General features: G+C 36.6%; 1 protein-coding gene across 2 annotated transcripts in view; it reads right to left on the bottom strand.

Moving 5' to 3' along the window:
- The window catches only part of dpysl2b (dihydropyrimidinase like 2b), a 29,418-nt gene extending 16,385 nt beyond the window's left edge, over positions 1 to 13,033 (bottom strand). Inside the window, exons 1-2 of one of the 2 annotated variants that reach the window (XM_055040072.1) lie at positions 10,993 to 13,033; positions 10,395 to 10,771 (exon numbers count right to left, since the gene is read on the bottom strand). In XM_055040072.1, coding sequence (XP_054896047.1) covers positions 10,395 to 10,667 — 273 coding nt within the window. In that variant the 5' untranslated portion in view covers positions 10,668 to 10,771; positions 10,993 to 13,033. Of the gene's footprint in view, positions 1 to 6,835; positions 7,353 to 10,394; positions 10,772 to 10,992 lie in introns of those variants that run through there. The other variant, XM_055040073.1, reaches the window with a different exon arrangement.
- Positions 13,034 to 13,498: the final 465 nt, after the last annotated feature.

Genomic DNA, 13,498 nt, shown 5'->3' with positions numbered 1-13,498 from the left:
CAAATTCATCTTTCCCGATACCGATATCGTAATCGGCTCAGATATCGGTATCAGAAGTGAATAAAGTGGATCGGTACATCAATGGTTATCAGTAGAATATCACAAGTTAAAATATCTTGTTTTACTGGCAGAACATTTCACTTTTTCATCAATATTAAGGAATTATTAACTTTCAACAAACCTCTATAAATTGCTGAAAAGTTTCTTTTAAGTTAATTTTGTCTTATTTCAACTGAAAATAGACAAATACCCCAATTTATTCCTACACTTGAAACCAAACTTTATATCTAGAGTCAGAAATGTAATAAAAACTTTTATTTTGGTGCTGGACATTTAGCATACTGTTGTTTTTGTAATGAGAACAGCTGCAGTAAAGTGACTCTGGTTTAATGAGAGAATTACAGCAGCTGCAGGCTGTAAAACCAAAACAATGATGGAAAAAACGCTAAAATTCACTTTACAGACGAGGAACGTGAGCTCGAATCGCGCCGTGGTTAAAAAGAAACAGAAACAAGAACATAACCTGACGACATGCAGGATGCAGAGTGAAAAGTCTGCCTCCGGCGTAACCTGGCAACATTTTGTGTTGTGTTTCCGAGGGGGAAAATATCCTGGGAAACGTCGAGGAAGTCAGGTGGAGAAAGCTGCCAGCTGAATTACGTGTCTCCTCCTGGATGAAGCAAAAACGAAAACCCAAAACAACCGGATTTCTGTTCGCAAAGCTGCAGGAAAAACCATAAAAACGGACAAATGTGCAGAGAAAAACGCCACAAAATGAGCTGAAACTTTAAAGTATGAAACTTGAAATATGAAAATGAGCTTATTAAAACTTATTGTTCTGATTTGGTGCTAAATAAAAAAGCCCCTCAATCTTTATCTGACGGATTAAAACTTTACTCTCAACTTATTTCCTGCTTGTTAGCAACAAAAAAAGAGTTTTTTTTTTTTAATATTTAAAAGCAATGCAGTAAACTTGTATATTAATGTATTTTTTGCTTCTTCCATTTTTACTTTGTCCCACAAACTTCCTGTACCTTGAGAAAGTTTGAATCAAAATTGTTAAAAATGAGAATGTTATTTATTTCTTTTGTTTTTGCATTAAATAATGACCTTTAAAAGCCTTAAATTGAATTCAATGATGCTCTTTACTGCGAGTAAGTAGCATTTGTCTAAACTTTTAGCATAAAAAACTGTTTCTAAATTTTATATCTCAGTTTGTAACACAAAAAACAACAGAGAAATTTCTATTCAACAGACAATAAAAAAAAAATTGAAATATGTTTAATTTGTCCAAACTGTCTTTTTAACTCCAAGTTTGTAATCAAATCCTGTCGCCGACCCCTGGTTGACCTCCTTTCTGCCGCCAGGCGTCGAGGATCTAACAGAGTCTCTGTTGTGATCACAGCAGAATTAGTTTCTAGGTTTTTATGAATGAAGACTGAAAGGCCCAGAAACACCGATCGGAGTCGGCGGCTGATTGGACCGCTGGGGCGTCAGCTGTGAGACATGATGGCCGCCGGCGAGGCAGGGCGCCGGGAACCGGTTCCCTACAGGGCGCCGGGAACCGGTTCCCTACAGGGCGCCGGGAACCGGTTCCCTACAGGGCGCCGGGAACCGGTTCCCATCCCCAGACCCACAAACACTGCTTGTGACAACAGCTTAAAGGCTATAGACAAGACAGCAGAGGACATTTCTGCCAAAATCTTTTTTTTGGGGGGAATTTAAAAAACTTTTTTTTTAACTAATTTTTCTGAGATTGAGCTCAAATGTAAGATTTTTTTCTATACATATACATGACATAAGATGCTCAGAGTGTTTTTTTCTGTAATATTAACTTTTTGAACCCTAAATGCTTTGGGGTTTTTTATGAAAATTGCTGAAATTGATTTTTGGGTTTTTTTAAAGCAGATTTTCTACTTTTTCAACTGAAAATTGTCCTCATCTTTTTCAGGGAAATTGAGTTACTTTCCTGTAATTTACATTTGGAAATTTCTTGTTTTCTTTGAAAATCTCCAAATTTTTAGAATAAAAATTTCCCCCAAAATTCTTGAAAAATGTTTTTCTTTAAAAAAAAATATTCTGGTAAAAAACTTAAATTTTCTTCTTTTTTAAAGAAAATTTATTAGCAATTTTTTTTCAGCTTTTGGAGCTCAGAAATTCAAAAGCATTCTTCTAGAAAATTTATGAGATTAAACATTTCTGGATTTTTTGGTGGAAATTGACTCCATTTTTATTTACAATCAGCCCACAGCTCTGCTTCTTCACCTGACAACAAATTAAATTTTTTAATTTTGAGAAAAATAAATAAATTTGTTTGACCGCAGTTATGATGTATGGAGTTGGCCAAAAGAGCAGAAATGTAGTTTCACACTGAAGGAAAAAAAGTTAAGAATCACACACTTGTTGTAAAATTGGTAAATAGATCAATCGGTTACATAAAAATTAATTTGTTCTGAGCTGAACTGAACTTTGTTATGTCCTTATAACAAGAAACTTTCTCATATTTGATGAGTTTTGTATCATATATTCTTGTGTTCGCCCCCAGCACAGCGGCGCCCTTGGCAAAGAGCCATATCAGCCATGTCAGGAAACACCAAACATTAACTGCATGTGTGGGAAACAAGTCTGTAAGTCGTATATATCAGAAACCATTTGATTATCTCTGAAATTTTTTTTTCTTACTATTTGAGTCCTTTGATTCCTCCTGATGATCTACAGTCTTAAAATAGAGAAGCTATTTTCATCCTCCATCTTGAACAAAAGGCTTTTTGTTTCCTAAAATAACTTTTTATTTCTGTTTTCGTCTTCCTCTCTTCTGAATTTATGACTCACGTTTAAATGAAAACATGTTTTGTAACTCAGATTTAAGTCAGATTAACTTGATGACATTATATTTCAGCCAATACAATTTATTTAATGTGTAACTTTTTTGATTTTCAAATCAAATATTTTAAAGCTTATTTTTTTTAATGGGTTACCATTGAGAGATTATCGGCAGTCACTTTTTTACCAGATGATTCTCAAAGTGAAGTCTGTGACATTCAGTGAATAATCCAGAATATAAGTAGATTAAAGTAGTTTTTCACAGACAACTAGAGATGGAGTGATGATTTATTATTACTATTTTCGGGTTTAAATTATAGAAAAGAAAATATTTAATTTTTCTTTCAATATCAGATTTCTTTTTGGTTACATTCGATTATTTTTCCCAATTATTCAATCAGATATTGAAAGGTTTAGTCAATGAAATGTGTTCCTGTGGAGAGATTATGAGCAGTCAGTGTCTTACTGTTAATTACTTTATTAATCGAATATTGGTGGAGTGAAACATATGAAAGACCAAAACTGACGTAATTAAAAGTAAAAGTAGAAAATTAGTTTTTCCTTTCACCTCAACATGCATTTTTGTCAAGAAATTTATATATTTTGTTTTGTCTTTTCCTTGTACAATTTTTACATTACATTGCCTTTTCTCCTGTTTTCTTTAATGAGCATTTCTGGCTCATTATGCAAATGAGTTGAAGCTCAGTAACTTCATTAGAAAGTAAAGCTTCTTTTTAAAAAAACAGAAAAAAACAACCATAAGTAGAATCTGTGTTTCTGAAATGGTCAGAGTTAGTTGCTTCCAGGTGGTGAATTTGCAGATCCTCATTCATATTTAATGGAAGTGCAGCTGGACTCAGCTAAATATTTAAACCGATTCATTAGAACCGAAACCGGTCGGTCCAACAATGACATCTTTTGTCTCTTGCTTCGGCTTTTCCTGCTTTGGGTTTTAATCAACTTAACATTCATTTCCTGCGCAGCGTCTGTTCGGTTTAATGGCTCCTGGATGAAATTAGAAAGAATAAAGAAACAAATCGACAACGAGAAATAAAAAGAAACGATGGGAGATGGCAGAAAAAGTACAGCTTAATGTATTTAAACCATCAGCTTGGTCTCTGACCCACTTTTTCTTTCAAGTGCTTCTCAAGAATAATCACGTCTATCCATTTACGTCCGACCGCAGGAACCCCTAATCCGCTGATCTCTGCGCCGAGCAGCAGCTGCTCCTCCGGCTTCAGTAGAAGAAGAAAATCTACAAAACGTCTCGTCAGAAACGCCTCCAGACCCACAGATATCCTGTTTCTGCTTCTAAATGGCACCTAAAGGTGTCAGGTTAATTAAATGTTTAAATCAGACAAGCGAAAGCTGAAAATATAAACATAAAAAGCAAGAGAAACTGCAAAGACACAAAACATCACAAAGTGATTTTGTCTAAATTCTAATGAAAACGTCTGGAATAACACTAAATTAACTGAAAAGTAACTTCTCAGCAAGATATGGGTTTTAAGTGAACGATTCCTTAAAAAATAAAAAGGTTGAATTCCATTGGTAGAATTTTTCTCTCCGCTGTTACCTAGCAACCACCGCCAACCACCGCCAACCACCGCCCGTCGCCTAGCAACCCAGATTATTTCACCTCTAAGAAAACATTTTGTAAGGAAGAAGCTCCTGTAAAAGACGAATCTGCACTTAAAAAATACGACTGATGTGGAAAACTCAAGTCTGTCTGCTAACTTGTAATGAAATATTGATTATTTGTGGATTTACAGATTAAAACCTCAATTAAAAAGAGGATTGCTTTTATAAATATTAACCTGGTGGTAAAGCTGCAGTTTTGGATAAAATATGTTTATAGATTAAAAAGGTTAAAAAAAAAAAATAAAAAAATGTCATTTTGGGCCTAATTACTGAGTTTAGTGCAATAATTGATAGAAGGAAAAGTTGGAAACTTCTGCCAAAAAAAAAACTGAAATTTTGACATTAAACTAAAAAAATTCTTGTTTAAAATCTTTTACATTTGTCAGAATTTTTTTTTAACTCAGAAAATTTAATATTTTTTCCCCAGAAAATTTTTATCAAAAAATTTCTAAATATTTTTCCAGCAAATTTTCAAGTTTTTGATGAAAATTTGCTCGTTTTTCCCTTATGACTTTTTTTAAATGTAATTTTTAACTATTAATCGATTACTAAACTAGCCAACACTTCCTGCCTCGAACTAAAGAAATCAAGAAATAAAAGCTTTAATAAAACTACAACCACAAATTGAGAAAAATAAAATTATCCCAATAAACGACCAACAATAAAAAAAGAGAGAGAGAAAGAGACCGGGCAAAAGTGGCATTCGCGGGACAAAACTTTAGCCCAAAACATTCCATAAAAATAAAAATCTTCCAATGTGGCTGAAAAATCATTGATTGATTCGGAATCAGCTGCTAGACAAGTTCTCTGCATCTCTAATTTCAAAATGTTAAAGAAATCATCCGACAAAACCACAATCGGTGAATTTTTTTGACGTCTTTGTTCTCGGTTTGTGAAAGAATAATCCGATTCACCAGATGATTTATTTTCCAAAAACTTGAAAAATAAATCTGAATCTACAAATAAAATTTCAGAGATTTTCACAGATTCTTACTCTTATTTTTCCTTTTTTTTTTACAACCCACCACCACAGAATTTGCACGTTTGCTGTATTTTAAAAAGTAGACAATTTTTTTTATTTTCCAACAGAAAATTTCTAATAATCTACATACTAGATTTTCTTCTACCAATTTTTTTAGAAAATTTTTGAAGTTTCTCTCAAAATTTCAGTTTTTTTTTAGCTGATATTTTTTTTCTGTCACAAATTTTAGCGCAAGTATTGCACATTTTCTGTATCAAAAGAAATGCAAAGTTTTGATGTTTTTTGGGGGCTGATTGAATAAATTCATTTTGAGTTATAAAAGCAGCATTTGGGCAACTTTTTGAAAACTTGACTTTTGAAATTCAAAAATTTCTGATTTGTAGAAAATTTCAGATAATCTAAAAATTTTATTTTTTAACCAATTTGTCTAGAAAATTTCTGAAATTACTCAGAAAATTTCAGTTTTTGGCAGAAATTTACTCCTTTTTCCCTGTTTTTTGCATGTTTGCTGTATTTTTTTTTAAAGCATAATATTTTTTTAGGTTTGATTGAATAAATTTATTTTTAATTAATAAAAACAGAATTTGGGCCACTTTGTTTCTAAAAACTTGCTATAATTATCCAAGTTTAAGGGCATAAGAAGCAATAAAAGCTGATTTTGGTGCAGATTTCAGTAAAAGTCGGAATAAACTTGGTTTTATCTTTTTGCTAAACCACTTTATGTTGCGTTTTACAATTTCTTGTGTAAGTAAATGTAAAGTAAAAGCATATTTTGATCCCCCTGTTGTAAATAAATGCATGTTTTCTGTTTTCATCTGATGTAAATTCCAGTTTATAGACGGTGTCCTCCTTCCTGCCTGCATGTCTGCATGCATCCTGCCCTCTCTGCACAGCTGAAGCAGAAACATGAAGGAAATAGGACCCTGCGTCCCCTCCCTGCTCGCCACTTTCCACTGAATCCATCACCCCTGCAGCTCCGCCGTGAATTCAGGGGAATAATCTGCTCCCACGGCGGATAAATGTTAAAAATAGCGCGGTGGGAATGACGCTGGCTGTCCTGGAGGAGGAAATAAACGCAGAAAAAGGCCGTTTGAGGAGGGGGATCGCTGCGCTCCCACCAGCTGGCGCCTAACAAAGACCACCGGCGTGAAATCTCCACTGGCGTGCAAACCGCAGGAGACAAAGCGTGGGGACTCCCAGCTCAGATCCACGCAGACACTTGTCGCAAAGATGCTGCGGACACGCCGCTGCTTCTTTCTGTCCAAAATCACTGTGGAGAGACAAACTCCTGCAGATCTGAGCGGAGATTTTTGCGTCACCCGGTGACATCCCGCGTCCACGCCCGCAGGCCCACGCCGCGGGACGGACCCGCAGGAAGCCGGGACTCACCGTGATGCGGGGAATGTTCTTCTTGCCCTGGTATCCGGACATCTTTCCCGGCTCGTTTCGGGGGGATTTCTCGCTCTCTCTCCCTTTTTGCGTTTTTTGGAGACGGAGGAAGGAGCGCGGATTATCAGCGCGCAGCCTCGTATGACGGGAGCGGAACCAGCCGAACCTGGAGCGACCCAAACCGCCTCGGACGTTCAGACCCGAACCCTGACAGCCGAACCCAGCTCTCCACCGGCGCGCCGAGACCCGTTACCTTCCCAACGCGGAACCAGACAAGAGCAGAAAGGAGGCGCAGCCCGCACTGGGAGGGTCCACAGCGCGCATGCGCAGAGCCTCGCCCTGCTCCATTGACAGGCGAGCGGCTCTAATGCCATCAATTCACTTCATGGATTAGAAAGGAGAGGAGAGGAGAGGCTGCACACATTCCCAGGAAGAAACGCCCAGCAGCCATCTTAACTCCTGGATCTGATTTTATCACCAACTGGCTGCAAAAACTGGGAATTTCATCAAAATAACGTGTTTTTCTGCCTCCAGAGAGGCTGTTACACTCTGAGATAACATGGAAAGCAGGAACATTTCTGACATTGTTTTATAAATTCCTTTAAATAAAGACTGAAAGACGTTGATACTCTAATAATGCATGAAACATTTGACCAACATGCAGCTTTTGAACCACCTTGATGCTAAAATGTGCTGCACAAATAAACCTGAGAAATGTGAGGAAATATCAAATAGATCTGGACGACTGTTGCTAAGCAATGGCTCCATTTAACCAAAAAATTATGTAATTATTTACTTTTGAGGGGTCAAAAATTATATATATTAAGATTATTAAAAAGCATCTTTGCATTCAATTAGTTCCTCTTAAATTAAATAATATTGAAAATTTTGTCATACTGTTCAATATAGAACAAATAAAGGAGAAAATTTACTGTAAAAAAATTCTGAAAGTTTGAGATTCATCTAAAATAATTCTGGAAGAAATTAGATGTTTCTGAGTTTGGAAAGATGAAAAAAAAAATTTTAAATTCAAGATATTTCACCCCCTTTTTACAGCTAAATGGAAAAAAAATTATTTCAGGAATTTTCTAGAAGAAAAAAAAAACAATTTCTGAGGTCTAAAAGTGAAAAAAAAATTTGAGAAAAAAATAATGTTTCAAAAATGTGTGTGAAATAACGCTAATCTCAGAAAATGTCCAGAACAAAAAAACGGGAAATTTTTCAGCTCCACATGTTGAAAATTTGGAAAAAAACAAGTCAGGAAATTTTTAGATGAATCTCAAAGATTTTCTAGAAAAAACTTGGAAATATCTGAGCTCCAAAAGTAAAAATTTTGTAAGAAAATAACTGAATTTTTTGTTAGATTAATCTCAGACATCTTCTAGACAAAATAAAAGAAACTGAGAAATGTTTACGTTACAACAGGTGAAGATGAAGCAGCAGAGAAGGAAACACTGCCACCTGCAGGTGGGAGTTTGCATCACTTAAACCTGATGTTTGGGGGGTTTTACCATTTTTGAGGAAAATTTGCAATAAACTCCCAATAAAATCTGTGCAAAACATGCTTGATGTTGATTTTGCATGAATTTCTGTGCTTTGATTTGATTGATAAACTAATATTTAAGAACTTAAATGTTTTTTTACCCATTTCTCTGGAGTCTAGAGGGCCTCATTAAACGCTACGGCGGGCTGGATTTGGCCCCTGAGCCTTGAGTTTGACACATGTAACCTAGTTAGTAAATAAATAGAAGAGGGTTGTGTCACCTTTTGCTTTCTTTGGCCTTTATTATCTGCTGCAACAGGCTGAACATCTTATTGGGATGCAGTAAGTCAAGAAGTTTAGACTCTTGAAATGCAGAAATTCATCATAAATTGAACATTTGACTTGAAAAATACTGAGATTAATCTAAAATGTTCAACTTTTGAACCGAAACATGTCCTTCTGTTTTGTTGAAAATCTCTGAGATTAATCTCAAAGTTTCTTTCCCACAAATTGACAATATTTGGAGCTCAGATTATTTCTGTTCATTTGTTAATAATCTCAACACTTTTGGGACATGTGCTTCCCAAAACACTTTCAGGATTTTAGAAAAAAACAGTTTCTTAAAAATAATTTCCAGAAAAATCTTGGAGATTTTCTCATTTTTTTCTCGACAATTTCTGACATTAGCCTAAATATTTCTGAGTTTATGGGTGTAAATTTACTCCTTTCTCTCTATCTGTTGCAGCCCTGATGTTTTTAACTACAAAATTTTCAAACGTTTTTTCCCACCAGAACCAGAACAAAGACGCTAAAACCTTTCAGCATCAGAGCCATTAAACACAACTATATAACATTACATAACTTTTAAAAGCTGTAATTCTACTCTGATATTCCTGCAGTAAAGAGTCATAATGGATGAGATCCGTATATGTAAGGGTGGAAAAGGCTCGGCTCCTTATTGCTGCCAATCAATATGTAACATGATGCAAGGATTGAACCCGACCCAAAGCTCTTAGCAGCAGGAAGCTTTTAAAGGAGTCGCAGCTCGAAACATAAACAAAAGAAAATATGTTCAGATTTTAATCAAACCAACAGAAAAAAAATAGCAAAATTACAGATTTTATTGATTTGTTTTTATATTTGATTAAATGTGTATTTAAGAAATTATTGAATCTTTCAGCTACTTTCCAGATTTGATCAATAATCTATTTTTATTTTGAAAAAATCTCAAATAAATATTTATTTACTGGTTAGATTATAAATTTATTTGTGACTTTATTTTCCCTGAAATGTTTTGGTGTTCAAATATGATATAATTAAATAAAATAAATATGTATGTACTGTAAGGTTATTGTAAATGCAATTTACATTAATTTTTGAGTTATTATATTTTTCTACATGAAAGAAACAAGAAAATTCCTGCGGTAAAAGATATTAAAAGCAAACTTGCAAAAGAAATAACGTAAAAAAGAATTCTCAAAATTTCTTTAGAAAGTCAAAAATTTGCAAGAAAAAAAAAATATGTTCATCTCAGAAAAAACATGGACATTTCTCAGCTAAAAAATGAAAAACATGCAAGAAAAAACCTTGAAAATTAATCTGAAAAATTGATTAATCTAAAATTAATTTGAGATTAAATGAGCTCCAAAATAAATCCAGTGCTGAATGTTCATTAGAACTGACTGATAATTGATAAAAACCAAAATATTATTATTTATTGCAGGAACTTCTGCAGCAATTTCTCACCAATAAACTGTTTTCCTGTGTTCATGAGACGCGTCATGAACTCAAATATAAATGCTGTAAATGAATCTTTATTTAAAGACTTTTAAATGAACCATCAGGGTGGAGGAGGCAGAGCCACTCCCTTCTGCTCTTCTGCATCAACGCCTCGTTCCAGCGCAATGCCTTCTGGGAAATGCAGTCCACCCAAGTTAACCGCTCATGCAGGATTAAACTGAAATCAATTTGCGCCCGTTTAGGCCGAACCAACCAATTGTTGAATGAAAGATGTGAGTGCAGAGAAAGCGGGTCGTGTCTTTGGTACCGCGGGGGATTGAGACGGAGGGGAATTACCCGCCTGTCGTCCAGGTTCTGGAGCGCCTCCTTGCCGGTGCTCTCCCGGATCTCCACCTTCCTGGGCTGGGAGATGTCGCTCTGCCGGTCGATGACTCTGCCGCCGGCGGCGCTCCGTCCTCTGCACGCCGACAGCGCGTCAAAGTCCAGCGTCTTGGCCTCGGAGGATCCCTCCACCGGGCAGAACACGCCGCAGAATTTCTGCCTGGGCCGGCTGGGGCTGTCGGAACCCACGCTGTGGAAAAACGGGGGCACTTCCCCGGCGGTTGACATCTTTTGTTACCGTTTCTCCTGCCTGCAGACGCTCAGAGCCGCTCCTTTTCTTCTCCTCCTCCTCCTCCTTCAGTGCTGCCTTTCTCCAGCTGGACAGCCGCCGCCTTGAGCCGGTTCCGGTTCGGTGGTGGCACGGTGACAAACGGAAAGCAGTGATCACTCCCACAGCGGCGCAAACGATGGAGATCAGATTAAAAAAGCAGCTGCTGAATCGATCTCTGCAACAACCTGCTTACTCATCCGTCTAAACAAACCCGCATCAGACCACAGACACACCGACCAGGGAGGAGTTGTCCTCTCTCTGCTCACACCGATGAGGAATTACCTGGAGCCGGTTGGACCGATCAGAACCTTGGAGAGCTCCTGGAAGTCACACCCAGTTCGGGAATGGAGGGCGCTGTCCCTCCAGCACCCTAACTCTAACAACCAAAAGTTTGACCACTTCCACTGCTCCCGTCAACAACACAGCACAAACTATCCAGCTGTTATCTGAATAAAGATGAACTTTAGATGTGAGGAAGCTTTGTAGAGTAGAAACTGTAGAAACTAGAGTAGAAAATGGACTGAAATTGTGTAAGAAGCAGCAAATCTGTGACACCTTCCTTTAGCTACTAGCATCGCTGGAGGATTTAGCTTCCAATAGCAGTTAACTTTGCTATGATGCTAACCTTAACTTCAAATATTAAATAGCTATCTTATATATAGTGCTAACTTTAATTTCCAGATGTGGTTAACTCCCCATATTAGCCAGCTGTGCTGCAATGCAAACGTCTACTTCAAATATTCTTACAGCGATAACAACTGATGTGCACAATTAGTTATCTGTGAGACAAAACAAACTTTAGATTAAAATATTAGCTAGTTTTTCTGTAGTATGAACTTTAAATTCCAGTTGTGGCTAACTGCTGATATTAGCTTGTTTCTGAAATGCTAACTTCAACTTCAAATATTAGTTATATGATTCATACTACTTACTTCTGATCTCAGATATCTATGCTGCAGTGCTAAGTTCAAATATTAGCTATCTGTGCTACAAAACAAACTTCAGTTGTAGTGTTAACTTTAAATCCCAGTTCTGCTAATGTTTCTAGCTAGCTGTCCAGTAGTGCTAACTTTACCTTTCAGATGTGGTTTGCATCATATATTACCCAATTGTGCTGCAGTGCTAACTTTAATTTTGAATATTAGCTAAATATCCTGGAAAGCTAACTTTAACTACCAGTTTTGGATAACGTCTGATATTACCTAGATGTGCTGTCATGTTAACTTTAACTTCAAATATTCTTACAACTGATCTGTGCCAAAAACTACAAAAATATTAGTTATCTGTGCGACAAAACAAACTTTGGATTCAAATATTAGCTAGTTTTTGTATACTGTAATGTTAACTTTAGCTTTAATGCTATCTTTAAGCGCCATGACTGTAAAAAAGTATTTGCCTCTTCGCAGATTTCTTCTGTTACATTTTAGACTAATTTTAATCAGACAAAGTGAAGTTATTTACAAAATAAACACACAATAAAAGCCTTATTCACGTAGCCTTGATAAATAATTACCAAGGCTGCTGGACTGTGAATCGTTTTGGTGCCTGTGATTCATCTTTAGCTTAGCATCATAAATGGAGTCTTTCCGTGACTTGTAAATACATTAGTGCTGCATGGCGATCAATACCAGCGCTCCCTAACACATGTCAGTGTCTGAGCAGACAAAAGCTCTCCTAGCGGAGGCCATGAGAAAGTGTCCATGCCGGCCCAGTTTCCATAACAACGCGGTGGGCAGCTAATGCTTCTTTACTGAACTCATTAATTCTCCCGGGGGATGAAGAGGGGGTGGTCGTTTCCACAGGGAAACACGCGTCTGAATATCAGAGCTAAATCCTGAATGTGTTTTTTGTAGCAGAGACAGATGAAAGTTGGCAGCAGGCCCAAAAAAAAAAGAGAGACTGATCTGCGTGGAGAGTCAGGGCGCGACTTTGGCATCCATAACAGATGTAGGACAAAATGACATCAGCAAAACAAGACATGATCCACTTACTGGGAGTGTAAACATGGACGGATTACTTTGGATCGGTTCTGCCTGTTCAGACTGAAGTATGAACAGAGATTGTGCACATTTTTCACAAATTGTCTAGTTTTTATTCTACGTTAAATGAAGAGGAGACGAGGTGCAGAAGACACAGAAACCTGAAGCTGTTATTTAGTAGCAATGATGGAGGAGAAACTGGTAAGGATTAGGATTAGCTGACAGAAATTCAACTTTAATATTCTGACATCAAAAATCTAAATTTTGAGGAAAAAGTCAGAATTCTGAGAATTTTGAGATTAAAGTTATAATTAGATATAATTTTAAGAAAAATGATTCTGAGAAAAGAAGTCAGGATTCTGACTTTAACCTTAAAATTATGAGACTGAAATCAGAATTCTGAGATTAAAGTCTGAATTCTGAGAAATAAAAAAAATCTGATATTAAGATCAGATTTGTAAGAAAAAAAAGGTCAGGATTCTGACTCTAATCTCAAAATTCTGAGATTAAAGTCAGAATTTTAAAAAATCTGATGAGCTGCAAACTCAATGTCAGAATACAGCCTCAGTCTTCAGTCAGGAGCATCATCAGACTGACTGCTACTGGAAAGCCATCCAGCCCACAGCATTATCATCCAAAATGGCTGAAGACACGTTGGTGAAAGGAGCTAAGAGAGTTAGCTGCAATGCTACAAGCTTACCTTGCTGCTTTGTGACAGCTAGCGGCTAAATGAAGTTTACTAGTAGTACTACGGCAGTACTACTAGATGAGATTACAAGATAGAGCAAAGCTAAACTGCTACAGGAAGC

The sequence above is a fragment of the Poeciliopsis prolifica genome, unplaced genomic scaffold, assembly GCF_027474105.1.
Source record: "Poeciliopsis prolifica strain line A6 unplaced genomic scaffold, Auburn_PproV2 SCAFFOLD015, whole genome shotgun sequence".
NCBI classification, from domain to species: Eukaryota; Metazoa; Chordata; class Actinopteri; order Cyprinodontiformes; family Poeciliidae; genus Poeciliopsis; species Poeciliopsis prolifica.
This window is presented reverse-complemented; position numbering and strand designations above follow the sequence as displayed.